Source organism: Passer domesticus, chromosome 12 (assembly GCF_036417665.1).
Source record: "Passer domesticus isolate bPasDom1 chromosome 12, bPasDom1.hap1, whole genome shotgun sequence".
Lineage (NCBI taxonomy): Eukaryota > Metazoa > Chordata > Aves > Passeriformes > Passeridae > Passer > Passer domesticus.
The window spans coordinates 19,348,193-19,360,784 of NC_087485.1; the positions used below are offsets into that span (position 1 = coordinate 19,348,193).

General features: G+C 49.5%; 1 protein-coding gene across 4 annotated transcripts in view; it reads left to right on the forward strand.

Moving 5' to 3' along the window:
• The window catches only part of LOC135279532 (hydrocephalus-inducing protein-like), a 73,136-nt gene that overhangs the window by 16,982 nt on the left and 43,562 nt on the right, over positions 1-12,592 (forward strand). For all 4 annotated transcript variants that reach the window (XR_010346758.1, XM_064386971.1, XM_064386972.1 and 1 more), the window contains exons 10-18: positions 1,063-1,162; positions 2,374-2,492; positions 3,689-3,912; positions 5,833-5,900; positions 7,730-7,962; positions 8,751-8,851; positions 10,092-10,227; positions 10,673-10,837; positions 11,690-11,842. Coding sequence is in view for 3 of the 4 variants with exons in the window: in XM_064386971.1 (XP_064243041.1) it covers positions 1,063-1,162; positions 2,374-2,492; positions 3,689-3,912; positions 5,833-5,900; positions 7,730-7,962; positions 8,751-8,851; positions 10,092-10,227; positions 10,673-10,837; positions 11,690-11,842 (1,299 nt within the window). In the remaining variant the exon portion in view is untranslated. The remainder of the gene's footprint in view (positions 1-1,062; positions 1,163-2,373; positions 2,493-3,688; positions 3,913-5,832; positions 5,901-7,729; positions 7,963-8,750; positions 8,852-10,091; positions 10,228-10,672; positions 10,838-11,689; positions 11,843-12,592) is intronic.

Genomic DNA, 12,592 nt, shown 5'->3' on the forward strand with positions numbered 1-12,592 from the left:
CACCCTACCCCAGCCCCCCTTCCCCTGGCTGCAGTCACTGGGCAGATCCTCAGCTGGCCCCGTGTGCTGGGAGGGAGGACATGGAGTTTCTGGAGCGGCTGCAGAGCTCCCTGCTCAAAGCATTTCTGCCCTGCAGGCTCAAGGCAGGGCTGGGAGCCTGACAAAGCTGAGCTCTGCTGCCAGGGCTGGAGCTCAAGGGCACTCTGTGCATGTCCTTGCAGTGTCACAGGAAGCAGTTATTGTAGGTAGGGGCTCCCCTGACCCGTGGGATTCAGCAGAGGCTGGTGGAGCATTGCCAGCTCACACACTGACCTGAAGCTTGCAATGGTTCACTGGGAAAAGGAGGCCAAATTCAGCCCAAGGTTAATCCCATAAATGCCAATGCCCTCCTGTAACCATGCCTTGCACTATTTCTGAGTGTCCCTTGCAGTGTCATCTGAGAGCCTGGATGGACACAAGACTGGAAGGTTTCATGGGTCTTTTGAGTTCTTCTGCACAGAGGGACAGAAAACCTTTTCCTTTTCTGTCTGTGCAAGCAAACTGCCACGTGCTCCCATCAACCAGAGCCCTGATTCAGAGCACTGGCATTGTGAGAGATGATGATCTGAGTACTGTCATTGTGGGAGGTGATGAATGCCTGGTGTCTGCACAGTGCAGAATCCCTTCTCATCTTGGAGTAAACCCTAGAATAATGCCAACCTCTGCTTTCTTTCAAAACAGGTTTAACTAATGTATTTATTTCCAAGGAAGGGGATCATCTTCTCTTCTTGTGAATAGCCACCAGTGCACAGTGGCAGTTGCATCCCACTGCAGCTGACAGCAGCCTGATGTGACCAAGAGCTTGTGTCAGAGCAGTGGGAATATTGTGAAGAGTGAGAGCTGATCAGCTGAGCATTGAGAGCTCCCAGCATTATGTTGAGCTGGGTTTGGAGTGTTTCCTTGGGCTCCTTGTGTTGTTCACTCATCGTTGATGCTCTAAATAAATAAAGGCTTACAGGACTGTGGTTGAAAACAAGAAACAAAGCTTGAAGATAAATGTTTTGCTGTCTCTCTCTGTTTTAGGAGGGAGAAATTGAGCCGTATAGTTCGGCTGAAGTGAAGGTGACCTTCAAACCCCTAGAGGCAATAAAGTACCAAAGTATCGCTTACTGCAACATCTCAGGTACAGCTCCTTTCCCCTGCTTCTCTCACCCACAGTGAAGCCATGGTGCAAGCCTGGGCTCCCGTGTAACTGCTGGGAAGAATCCCTGGTCAGGAGGGCAGTGCTGGCACATTCCCACTGGCCCTGCAGCTTCCAGGGAGTCTCCTGTGCAAGGCCAGGGCTCAGAACACCCGTGTGTGGGTTACCAATCCCAGAACAGCCCAGGCAGTGCAGGGAGAAGTTTTCATACCATGCCTTTGCCAACATTTCCTCAAAGGCCAGAGAGCTACAGAGCAGAACATCTTTAGTGAACAAGCACTAAGCCCCTCTAGAGAACACTGACCTCCAGGATGGGTCCATTTGACATGGATCCATCATCAGGCAGCAGCAGCTGAGTTAGAAATGTGGTCCCTGAGCCTGGATCATCTCCCACTGCCCAGACACCACCAGAGCAGAGGTGGCTGAGCCCCACTGAGCCCAGGGTATTTGTAGAAGGAGCACCCTTGGCCAGCACCTGCTTCTCTCCCTGTGTGGGAATTGTCACCTTGCAGCTCGCAGTCTGTGGAAATAGAACACCGTGCTGAGGGTCAGAAGTTGAGGACTTTGGCAGGACTTTGGCAACAAAGTTGTGTGCTGCTGGGCCAGGTAGTTCGGCAATTGCTGCCCAGCAATTTGCTCTTTATGAGCTTTGTGCCTTCACTGAATGAATTTCAAAGCTCCTCTAAGTGCATGGGAAAGAAACCACAGAATCATAGTATGTTCAGGATGGAATGGACCTTAAAGATTGTCTAGTTCCCTCCCACTAGATCAGGTAGCTCCAAGCCCCATCCAGCCTGGCTTTGAACACTTGCAGGGCCAGAACCTCGCCCCTGGGGAATCTGCCCCAGTGTCTCACCACCCCCACAATAAAATATTTCTTCCTAATATCTAACCTAAATTTCCTTTCTTTCAATCTATACCCATTATGCTTGGCCTGTCACTACAGGACATCAGGGATGTTTTAAACTCAGCAGACTGGTGGCTAAAATTGGAAACCAGACCAAGGAATGGGTTAGAAATTGCAAGTCAGCCCCAAGGGATATCTCCTGAAGGAAGAGAAGAATCTATATCTTCTCCTGCAGCATCAGGAGCTGGTTGCATCCAGCTCAGAGTCAGGGATTAGCATTGAGGCAGCCTGGAAAATACAGTGTAACAGAGGGAATGATTGTACTGAAATGGACATCTCTCCCCAGGCCTTGAGAGCAGGCTGCCCCTGCACCTCAGAGGAGAAGGCCAAGAACCCTTGGTTGCATTCAGCTGTCATACACTGAACCTTGACAATATTTTCATCAACTTCCCCCACGTCTGTGAGGTGAGCAGCAGGGGCTGGGATGGGTCCTGATGGCTCCTGAGGTGAGCAGCAAGCCTGGTGGAGCTGTGGAATTCCTGGCAACCTGGGCAGTTGTGAGCAGGGAATATTTGACATACTGGTCAAACCTGGTGGGGTCTGAAAGGTGTGTCTGTTGTTCATGAAGCCCCAGCCCCTGCTTTTGGGCAGCCTTCCTTAGGGATCAGCTGGGAGGCTTCCTGCAAAACAGCCCCTTGGCAGGTGAAACCAACACTGGGTCAAAAAGCTGCATGTCCAGAGGCTTTTGTGGCAGTGCCAGACACAAGGCACCTTTGTACCGGGCTGTTGAGAAGCAGCTGGAACAAATTGGCTGCCTTTGAGCTTCAGTCCACTGCAAACAATTTCCAGTCAAGTGTCTCCTGCTTATTCCTGGAAGTCACAGGAAAGCCATCCAGCCTCCTGGCTCAGTGCTGGCCCTTGCTGAGGGCTTGGGAGTTCTTTCCCTTGCTCACCAGTCCCTCACCACACTTCAGCCTTGGTGCATCTCAGGCTCTAGAAAGACAAAAGTGTTCCTGGGAATAAAGCAAAGGATTTTTCTACCTATTTGCCTCTCCCCCACAATAGTGTCAAGTTTGCAAAAAAAAAAAAAAAAAAAAAAAAAAAAAATCAAGGGAGAGCAACTGAAAGAGGTAGAAAATGAGGCACTACATCATGCCAGACACTTTCAAAAGCTTGGCTGTGGAAGGGAAAGACACGCGGAGTTTTCTTACCAAAAGATGATGCTGTCTATACTTTTTGATGCTGATGGCTCATAATCAATACATTGTTTTCATATGGGAAAAGGTGAATGAATAGATGGTGCTGTTGGAGCTGTGCAGGCTGGGGCAGCAGCAGCTCAGTGCTGATTCACCAGGCAGCTGCAATCACCACACTCAGGGCTCTCAGGGCCAGGTTTCAATGAGCTTGGTGATGCTGCCCAGAGGTGCACTGCTCTGTGTCCATGGGATAACCCCAGGGTGACTGCAGTTCTGTGGAGTTACCACTGCTTTGCATGAAAACCCAAAGGCAGAACTTGTCCTGTTGTATTTTTTGGCTTCTGCCATTCAGCAGCACAAAGCATCTTCTGCCTTTTCTGGGTGTTAATTGCATCATCAGACAATAACTCACAAGAAGGGAAGATTCCACACATGTATTTCCACTTTGCTTTCTTGCTGCTGCAGGTGAAACTGGTTAACAAAGGAGATCTTGATGCTCCCTTCACCTATATCCCTTCAACCACAAAGGTGGGCTTTCCCTTCAAGTTTGAGCCCGAGGAGGGGATCATTGCAGCAGGTGGGACCCAGACTGTTCAGGTCTCCTTCAGTCCCACCGTGTTGGGGTGCTTTGAGGAAGAATTCCACTTCAGTGTGGCTGGATCTCCTGTGCCTGCAATCCTGACCATCAAGTAAGGACCCTGGGAGCTTGGTGGGCACATCTGCAGCTGTCTCTGGGACATCCCCCCCCTACCTCATGTTGGGGTTGAGCGGAGAAAAAAGGTGTTTCCTGAAGTCTTAATCCTTGCTCTGATGCTGGCATTGCCTTAGTGTGAGGATGCTTCCTGCCCTGTGTGGCACCTGGGAGTGGGAATGACTCCTCCCAGCAGGAATGTCCCTCTGCCTTGGGCCATGGCAGGCAGTGGGATGGATCAGCTTTGTGCAGTAGCTGCTCTGGGATGTCCCAGCTGAACACCCAGCAAGGCCCCCTGGGCTTTGGAGATGGGCCAGCCTGGGGGATTCTGCACCAGCAGCAGTGTTTGTAAAAACTTCTGTTAATAATCCACCCCAAATGGGCAGCAGCAGTCTCATGTCACCTCTCACAGCCATGCTGTGGGGGACAAGCTCTGCTCCCAACTCCTGTGCCCAGAGTGTTCTGGTACCTCCTTTGCACAGCCAGGCAAGGGCTGATGTGGGAGTCAGGGAACTGTGCAGCAGGAACTGTCCCAAGGACTTGGGCCTCATCCCCTGGGCTGGTGCCATGGCAAGAGACAATCCTGGCCCAGCACAAGGGACAAGGGGTGATCATAGGGGAGGCAGAGCTCAGTGCTCAGCACCACAGCAGCATGAGGCCTTGTCCCTGCCAGCCTGAGCCCTGTGCTGCTAGGATAATGCAGTGGGAGCAGGAGAGCTGATGCTGGCTGCTCTGCAGCTTTGGAGCTAGGCTGCTGCTCTTGGGAGGCACTGGGGCAAGGCAGTAAAGAAATTAAAGCAATCTACAGTCAATTATACCAATGAGATAAGGAAGATGGATAAAAAAGAACAAGAAAGTTATTACTTAGCAAGAGAAAAGTGGTGAGTAGGTCTGCCCATAGTGGAGAAACAAGCATGTTGGCTTTGTTTTTAGAGGAAAAGTGCTGCTTTTTTATTTTGGAAATCAAGAGGGAACCTTTCACCATCAAGTAATTGATTCTCCTCTGTCCCTCCCCCAAACTGGTCATGAGATGTTATTGCATAAGCAGCTTTCTCCTTGAGCAAAGGCAGGTGTCTCTTGTTGAGATGTGTAGAGCAGAGCCAGGGACAGTCCTGTGAATCCAACAGAAGGCACAGGTCACTGGTCCTTGATTTTTAAACAAAAGGCAGAATGGGCATTGATTGGCATCAATCATGAAATCAACTGGTGAGTGTTGTGCAGCTTCAAGCGCTGATTTCAGTGGATGTTGGTGACTTTTGGAGTGTGTCTGCTGAGTTCAAGGACAGGTGAGGTGCTGTGCTAGATTCAGGACACCCATGTTGGTTGTTGAAGCTATTGCTCTTGGCTGTGCCAGCTGGTGCACTGCTGACAAGCTGCTCCTTTCCTCTAGGATTCATCTATCCCTGTGTAGAACTGTTGCTGCTCTTTTCAGAGGATGTTTGGGGCTGCCCTGGATTCATGTCTCAGAACTCTGTCTGTAATGATTGTGTGGGTCAAAATCTCCTGAGAAAGCTTCTCCATGGGAACACCACTTACAGCTAAGAAGTAGCAAAGCAGGGAACCTGTGGCTGGAAAGTACAGAAGCTGGTGGGGACACCTTTATGTCCATCACATTATAGATGGGGAAACGGAGGCACAGAGCCACGTCTGGGTGTGTGTTCAGGGTGCTTCATGGGACCACCAGCAACTTGGGGGCTTTTCCTGCCTGCCCTGTGCCCAGAGCCCATCAGTGGCTGCTGGCTGCTGGCCACTTGGCTTTAGCTGCCTCCTGTGCCCAGGGGCACTGTGCTGAGCACACGGTGTGTGTTGGTTTGAAACCCATGGTGCCCTGACACCAGGTTTTCTGCCCGAGCCATGACAGCCGGACCTTTGCAATTCCTTTAACCAAGGCATTTCCTGCTCTGTCTCTGCCATCCAGGGGCAGCGTCACTGGACCAACTTTACTTTTCGATGTTGATGAGCTCAGCTTTGGTGACATCTCCTTTGGTGAGTGTTCCCTGGGCTGGGACACAGTGTGAGGGATCTGTGTGTTCCAAAATAGAGCACTTGAACATAAATTCATCTGTCACTCGTGGTCTGCCACAGCAGCCTCTTCAGGGTGTGAACTCCAGGGCTGCTGGTGCCTCAGGTAGTATTTTGCCATTGTGAGATCAAATAGAACCACGGAAAATTTTCTAGTGTCTCTGTCCTGGTTTAAAAGACAGATGTCTGCCAAGGAAGTCTTCCTAGAATGGAAAGATGACCCCTCCCTCCAAGTTATTATACCTTTGAAATTACACGGCTTCCAGGCAAAAAATACAGGAAAAGGAATAACAGTTATTTCCTAGAATATATCAGGAGAGCACAAACAAGAAGGCAATAACAGAAATTTACAACCCACCATGTAGTGTTTTTCCCCTTTGGTGTAGTTATGATCACAAGCAGGAGGAGCTCTGGGGATCCCAGAAAAGCCCATCCCCCAGGGCCAAAAACCCCCAAAACCCCTATCCCCCTTCCCAGACCAAGTGGAACATTCACTATGAACCCTAAACCCGTAATAATGAAGTTCATTAACTTTTTAAGAAAACTAATTGCCTTTCCTGAGCTGCTTCTTCCCCACCTTGCATCACCACTGAGGCATTTGTTAAGTTGCCTTTTGAAAAAATGAAACAAGAAAGGCAACAGGTATAAATATGGTTCTGAAACAGGACGTTCATCCAACTTAATCTGATTTCATTCCTAAGGTCTCTTCAGCTGAAGGCAGCTGTTGTATCTTTGCTTCTTTTTAACTGTTGACTGTTGTCTGCATGTAGTGACCTCAGTCTCATTTGAGGTTTTGATGTCTGTCTTTGTCCTTGTTGTGCCTCTCTTGCCTCCCTGCCGGAGTCACTGCTGGAGCTGGCAGTGGTCACTGGGATGGGCACAAAGAAGCTCTGGGCTGCAGCTGCAGTTGTTTTTTCTCCCTATCTGTGTTCCAGTGACTCTTGGTGAGCAGCCCAAACAGAAGTCTCCTCCCCACAGAGCTGGCCAGCCCAGCCAGATGTCCACTGCAGAGCAGCTTGTGGCTGCTCTCTGGGCTCTGCAGGACATCCCCACCATGAGAGGCTGCATCTCTGGTTTTCCACTATGGAAAGCAAATCTCAGAGCTAAAATGGGGTAAACCCTTGCAGGCAGCAATCACAGTGAGCAGCAAGGGTGTGATGTCCCCGTTTGTTGGGTGAGGTGGAACATGGTTCCTAATCGCTAATCTCAAAGCAAGGCTCAGTTTGCCCCAAGTTGAGTGGGCTCTGAGCTGTCACGTGCTCAGTCTGTTTGGGCCAAACCAAGAGATGCCTTAAGGATCCTGCAGAGAGAAGCTGCATTAGGGTGCTTTGCATCACGTTCTGGTTCCTGATTCCATCCTCACTTTCTTTTGCTGTAACTTCTTCTCCATGACAACTCACTGTTTATATATCTTGAAAGTGGTGGGAGTGTTGGCAGGCTTAACAGGCAATTTTACAGCTTGAATTTTCAGAGTAAATGCTCGGTCTGGGTGCACACTCATCACTGAGAGATAACTGGTGCTGGTTTGTGGCAGCTGAGGGAGCTCCTCCCCATTACAAAGAGAGAAGCTTGCAGTGTTCAGCAGGGCTAAGAGTGGGCATTTTTAAGGCTGCAGTCTGGAATCAGTATCAAAGGGAATTAAGTGATGATTAATTCCTCATGCAGCTTCTCGGTGAGCTGTAGTTCAGATAACAAAGAGCTAAACTCCAATCCCACTTTCATCCTGCCAGGATATTCACACCAGGAGTCATGCCATAATTGGTGCCTAAATGCTATTTGTGTCCTTTTCCTAGGCTTTCCCTACACCCAGTGCTGTCGGCTCACTAACACCTCTGTGGTGCCCGTGACGTTCAAGCTCCGCATGTCGTTCGATGGCACGCAGCCGGCTGTTGACAGCATTGATCAAATACGCAGTGACAGTGACCCATCCTGGAGGAAGGGAATTCATTTTTATGTGGAGCCAAGGGAGTTTAGAATGAATCCCAGCCAAGGGACCATCCTCCCCCAGGGACACCAGGATATCGAGGTACAGGAAGAGTCCAGCCAGAGACGCTTCAGCACCAGCGCTGAAGCTGCACTGGAGTGTGGGAGGGCTTTAGCTCTGGGGCCAGCTTTGAGCATTGTGTGGGTGAGAGATCTGCACTGCTGTGAGGCCTCTGATAGCTGGGTTACTTGGGATGTTCCTCAAGGAGGACTGTTTTGTTTCCAAAATCATACACTGAGATCAATGTATGACAAATACTGAAGCCATTCTTGCGATTTGAGAGTGATTTCTTTGGTTGCAAGTGGGCAGAGCAAGGATGAGGACAGAAGATGGCTGTTAGAGAGATGTCATTGTATAAAACAGTTTGCTTTTCTTCTTGGTCTCATTTCTCCTCTCCTGGGGAGCAGGGATCTCCAGTGGAGACAAAAATCTGCAGCCATGAACTGCCCAGCACCTGCTGGGCCACACTTTGCCCTCAGCTTCCTGCTGTAAAGCTGAACTCATTCTGTCAAGTCAGCAGATTTCCTCTGCATTTATGTCATCGTAGTCAGATGAAAAATTGGCCCCTTAATTTGAATACAGTGGTGCATAGAGCTTTAGACTAATGTTTTAATGTAGCTGACCTATGCCCTGATAACAAGGTGTGTTTAACAAATCTGGTATTGCCAGAAGGCTTTTGCTACTCTCAGAGACTGTGCTCTACACATGGACCAGCAGAAGAATTAAGACAAAATCTGCATTTTCCTTACCATGAAACAAGAACTGGAGGATATCACATGTGGGTAATGAGCTTTTGTATGGAAGAATTTACTGCTCTTCTCTTCCACCAGGTGACCCTGTGTTCCAACTCAGTGATGGAGTTCTACAGGCCAATGCTGGTGGATCTGGAGGGTATTGGCAAGGGAGTGGCATCACTGGTCATCTCAGCCAGGTACCAGCCCTTCCCTGGCCTCCCCCAGCACACTGCCTTGCACAGGGTTTGCTGGCTGCAGCTGCCAAGGTGAAGTGCTGTTTAATGACCTCATGTTGTGCCCAGTTGGACATGAGAACAGCAGAGCTTGGACAGCAGCCTGTAGTGAAAAGCAGCCCTGCTCACAGCCCAGCATGGTCCTGGGCCCTTTTCTAAAGGGACCAGGAATGATAAAATTTATTGGCCTGGGTTTTGGTGCTTGAGATGGAACAAATTTCCAGAGGGCCTCCTCTCCCACTTCCTGCAAGGGTAGAGTTGTGCTGGGTTGTGACCACCTTGCATTGGTTTGGGACACACCAGGCAGCCTGCTGAGAGCCAGGGTCTGGTTCGCTTAATGAGGGCATGTGGCAGGGGGGAAGTGGCTCACAGCAAGAGTGGTGAGGGCAAGGTCTTACAAGGGGAAGGCAGCCCTTGATGTGGCAAGTCAGCTCTAGTTTTTCTCCTTCCCTCTGCTTCCCATTTTGAGCTTTAATGTTCTCAGACTTAAACCAAAAGTCATTCTTGCTGCAGCAGAATTCCATCCTGCTGTGCTGCTGTGGGTGTCAGTTTGATGCCAAGAGGGATGCAGTTCCCTGGTGCTGTTCCCTCTCCCAGGCAGAGCCATCCAGGCAGTGCCTGGGCTGCCATTTTGGCAAGCAAGTGGAACTGGGGACACTCAATGCTGTGGAGTGAAGGACTGAGGGAGCTGTAGGACCTGGGAGGAGCTGATCAGCCACTCTGGAGGGCAGCTGGTGTCTCGTGCCCTCCAAGGCTGGGGCAAGCAGCTGAGTTCCCAGGCAGGGCAACAGCACCAGGGAGAGAAGGGAGTAATTTTTATGGGGACACTAGAGTTGTGTGTTCCTTGAGCCTTAGTGAGCACTGATCCTTGTTGGGAAGATTCCCCCAGAGCTTGTGGATCACTGGGGCTGTTACAGGAGTCCTTGCAAGCCTTCTTGGGTAAAGGAGGGGCTGAGGCAGCTGTGGGACACAGTGCTCTGCCTGGGGCACTTGACAGCCTCTGGGTGCTGCCTCTCAGGGTTTGCCCCTCCTTGACAAGACATGTTTGAGGCGGAAAACTTTGAAGGCAATTTATCACTGTAGGGCTGTTAAATGTCCATTTGATAGTGACAAATGTGTTATGCTCCATTTTGCAATCTTTGGGAGTGAATGTTTTCCATTCTCTCAGTATCTCTGATTCCCTTGGGGTCATCTCTTTGCCCAGATGTCTCGTTCCGAGGCTGCATGTGAACCCTGAAATCCTGTTCTACGATGAGTGCCGCCTGAAGGTGCCATACGAGAGGAAGTTCCTTGTTACAAATAGCACCGATCTTCCTGGCTGCTATGGGCTTATTCCTCAGGTTTGGCATCACATCCACTTCCTCCTCTCAAATATTATTGAGGAGATTATTAGGGGGAAACAAGGGTTTGGATAAGGCCTTGTTGGTTTCTATTCAGTCTTAAAGACCTGTTGAGAACAGGATCCTGAATGTAAACTTTTAGGATGCAGTTCAACCTCCTGAAGAAACAGTTTTATGTTCTAGTCTTCAGGCTGTTTTCTTGTGGGAGATCTTAGAGGGTTGTGAAAAGCTGCTGCATCCACAGACACCAACGCCTGTGCTGGCAGCCTCCTTGCAGGATCCCTGAGAATGCTAAGCCTACAATTCTTGCATCTTGTTTGTGCCTTTTATCTTTGTCCTGGGGATTTTTAAACATGTGTGTAAGTTGTTGTTGCGGTGGATGTTAAGGAGTTTAAGGTTTCTTCAGAGGTCCCTCTGAAGTTGCATTTGATTCTATCCCTTCCAGAAACGCAAGGAGAACTCTCCTGTGTTCTACTCCAGCCCCAAACCCTGTGGGATTGTCCAGCCTCACAGCTTTGCAGAAATCCCAGTTTTAATCGAAGTCCAAACACTGGGCAAGCATCGCACCAGTGTTCTTATCGGCGTGTTTGGGGATGAGAGAAACCCACTGGTGAGTGCAAGGGGAGATGTGTGCCTCTGTGCAGCTGCTCCTGGCAGGGTGCAAGGGGCACAGGGATTCTTTCGGGGAAAACAGGCACAGGCTGCTGTGGAGAAGGCCAGGAGGGATCGGTGGCACAAACAGCTTGTGCCTCATAGGTGGTAATCTCAGTGTCTGACACAGAATGTAGTTTGTCTAAGCTGGAATCAAGGATTATTTTAGTTAATTAATCTTTAATGCTATTAACTTTGGAAACATCTGTTTTAAAATGTCTTGTCATCTCTCTGAGCACAAAAGAAGATGTCAGAAGACTTCTGGGAACTTCTGTAAAAGAAAGGAAAGCTGGCATTTGAAGAGTAGTTGGAGAAGGATTTAAACTTATATTAAAACATATGGAAATGATTATGCCAAATTCCCTGGACAGCACCAAACATCTGCACCTGGGCCATTCTGGCATTGTATCAGTCAACAGGAAGGACAGGCAGTGCAAGCAGTGCCAGGGAGCCTGAAGTCTGACAAAACAGTTGCTTTCAACTATCAGGCTGCTTACCTTCAAGAGGAGGGTTTCTCCCCCCTCCCCTAATAACCAATTGTTTAACTCTCAGCCTGGTCTTAACTAGAAATTCCTTACCTGTAGACCAATAATTTGTGGTTTGAAAGTCTCTTGTACCTTAATCCTTTTAAATTTGGAGGTGAATATGTAATTTTTTTTTTCCCAAAAGCCCGGCATTTCAGCTGGAGAGTGGCAGCAGCCCCTAAAGAAATAACTTGAGTGGTGTTGAGCTGTTTAAGCTTTTCTAGCTTTCCCTGTTGTGGTTTGTTTTGGGTTTTTTTGAAATCTTTCTTGCCTGCTTCCTGGAACAGAGAGCAGAATTACGTAGCTCTGGAGAGCTGGCAGAAATCTACCCAAGTCCAAGGCTGATAGAGTTTGGCACGATCCCAGTACTGCAGCCTACTTCACGAAGCTTTAGCCTCCTCAACGAGAGTCTCGTCCCTACAGACTTCAGGATAGAGATGGTGAGTATCTGTGGGGCTGTTTTCCAGGGAAATGGACTGGTCAGTAGCAGCCATGACTTGGTTTTTATATGCATGGTTTCCATATTGCCCTGTGTGAAAGGAGGCAAGATACTCCAATATTCCATCTGAGACGGACAAGAGGAACCGGCTCTGGAGTGGTTTTAGCTGGGGCACCCCTCAGTGAAATCAGGTGCAGAGATGTTGGAGCAGAAATTAGTCTGGACTATGTCTCCCTTAATTTTACAGAAGGTCTTTAGCTGTGCCTGTCACACTTTTGGAGCTCCGAGATCAAGAGAAACCTGCGGTCCTTTGCTCCCCAGAGCATGGATTTCATTGTGGTTTCCCTGTTCCATCTATCTGCTTTGTGCCAAACTGCTGTTAACAGTAGAGAGCAGGGTGTGAGGTCTGTCCTGAGACTGCTCGTGGGGAGGCAATTTTCACACCTCCTGTGGGTCAAGCCAGCTGGGCTGTCCACACAAAGGACGTGTGGGGGTTGTGCACCCCCACAGCCTGTGATCTCTGTGCCCTTGAGGAGCATCTTGGGGGACCAGCTGCAGAGAAACGCTGCCTAATACGTGGAGGCTGCATAGGGCAGAAGGAGCTGGGGCTGTTACCCTGGCAGGGGGAGCAGGGCTGGGGCTGGGGCTGGGTGGGATGTCTGCTGGAGGGGGAGATCTATGAGGGACTTGAGGTTTGTTCTTCATGCTAGATTTGTTGAACTTGTGGAGCTGGTTAAAACCTGATACTATG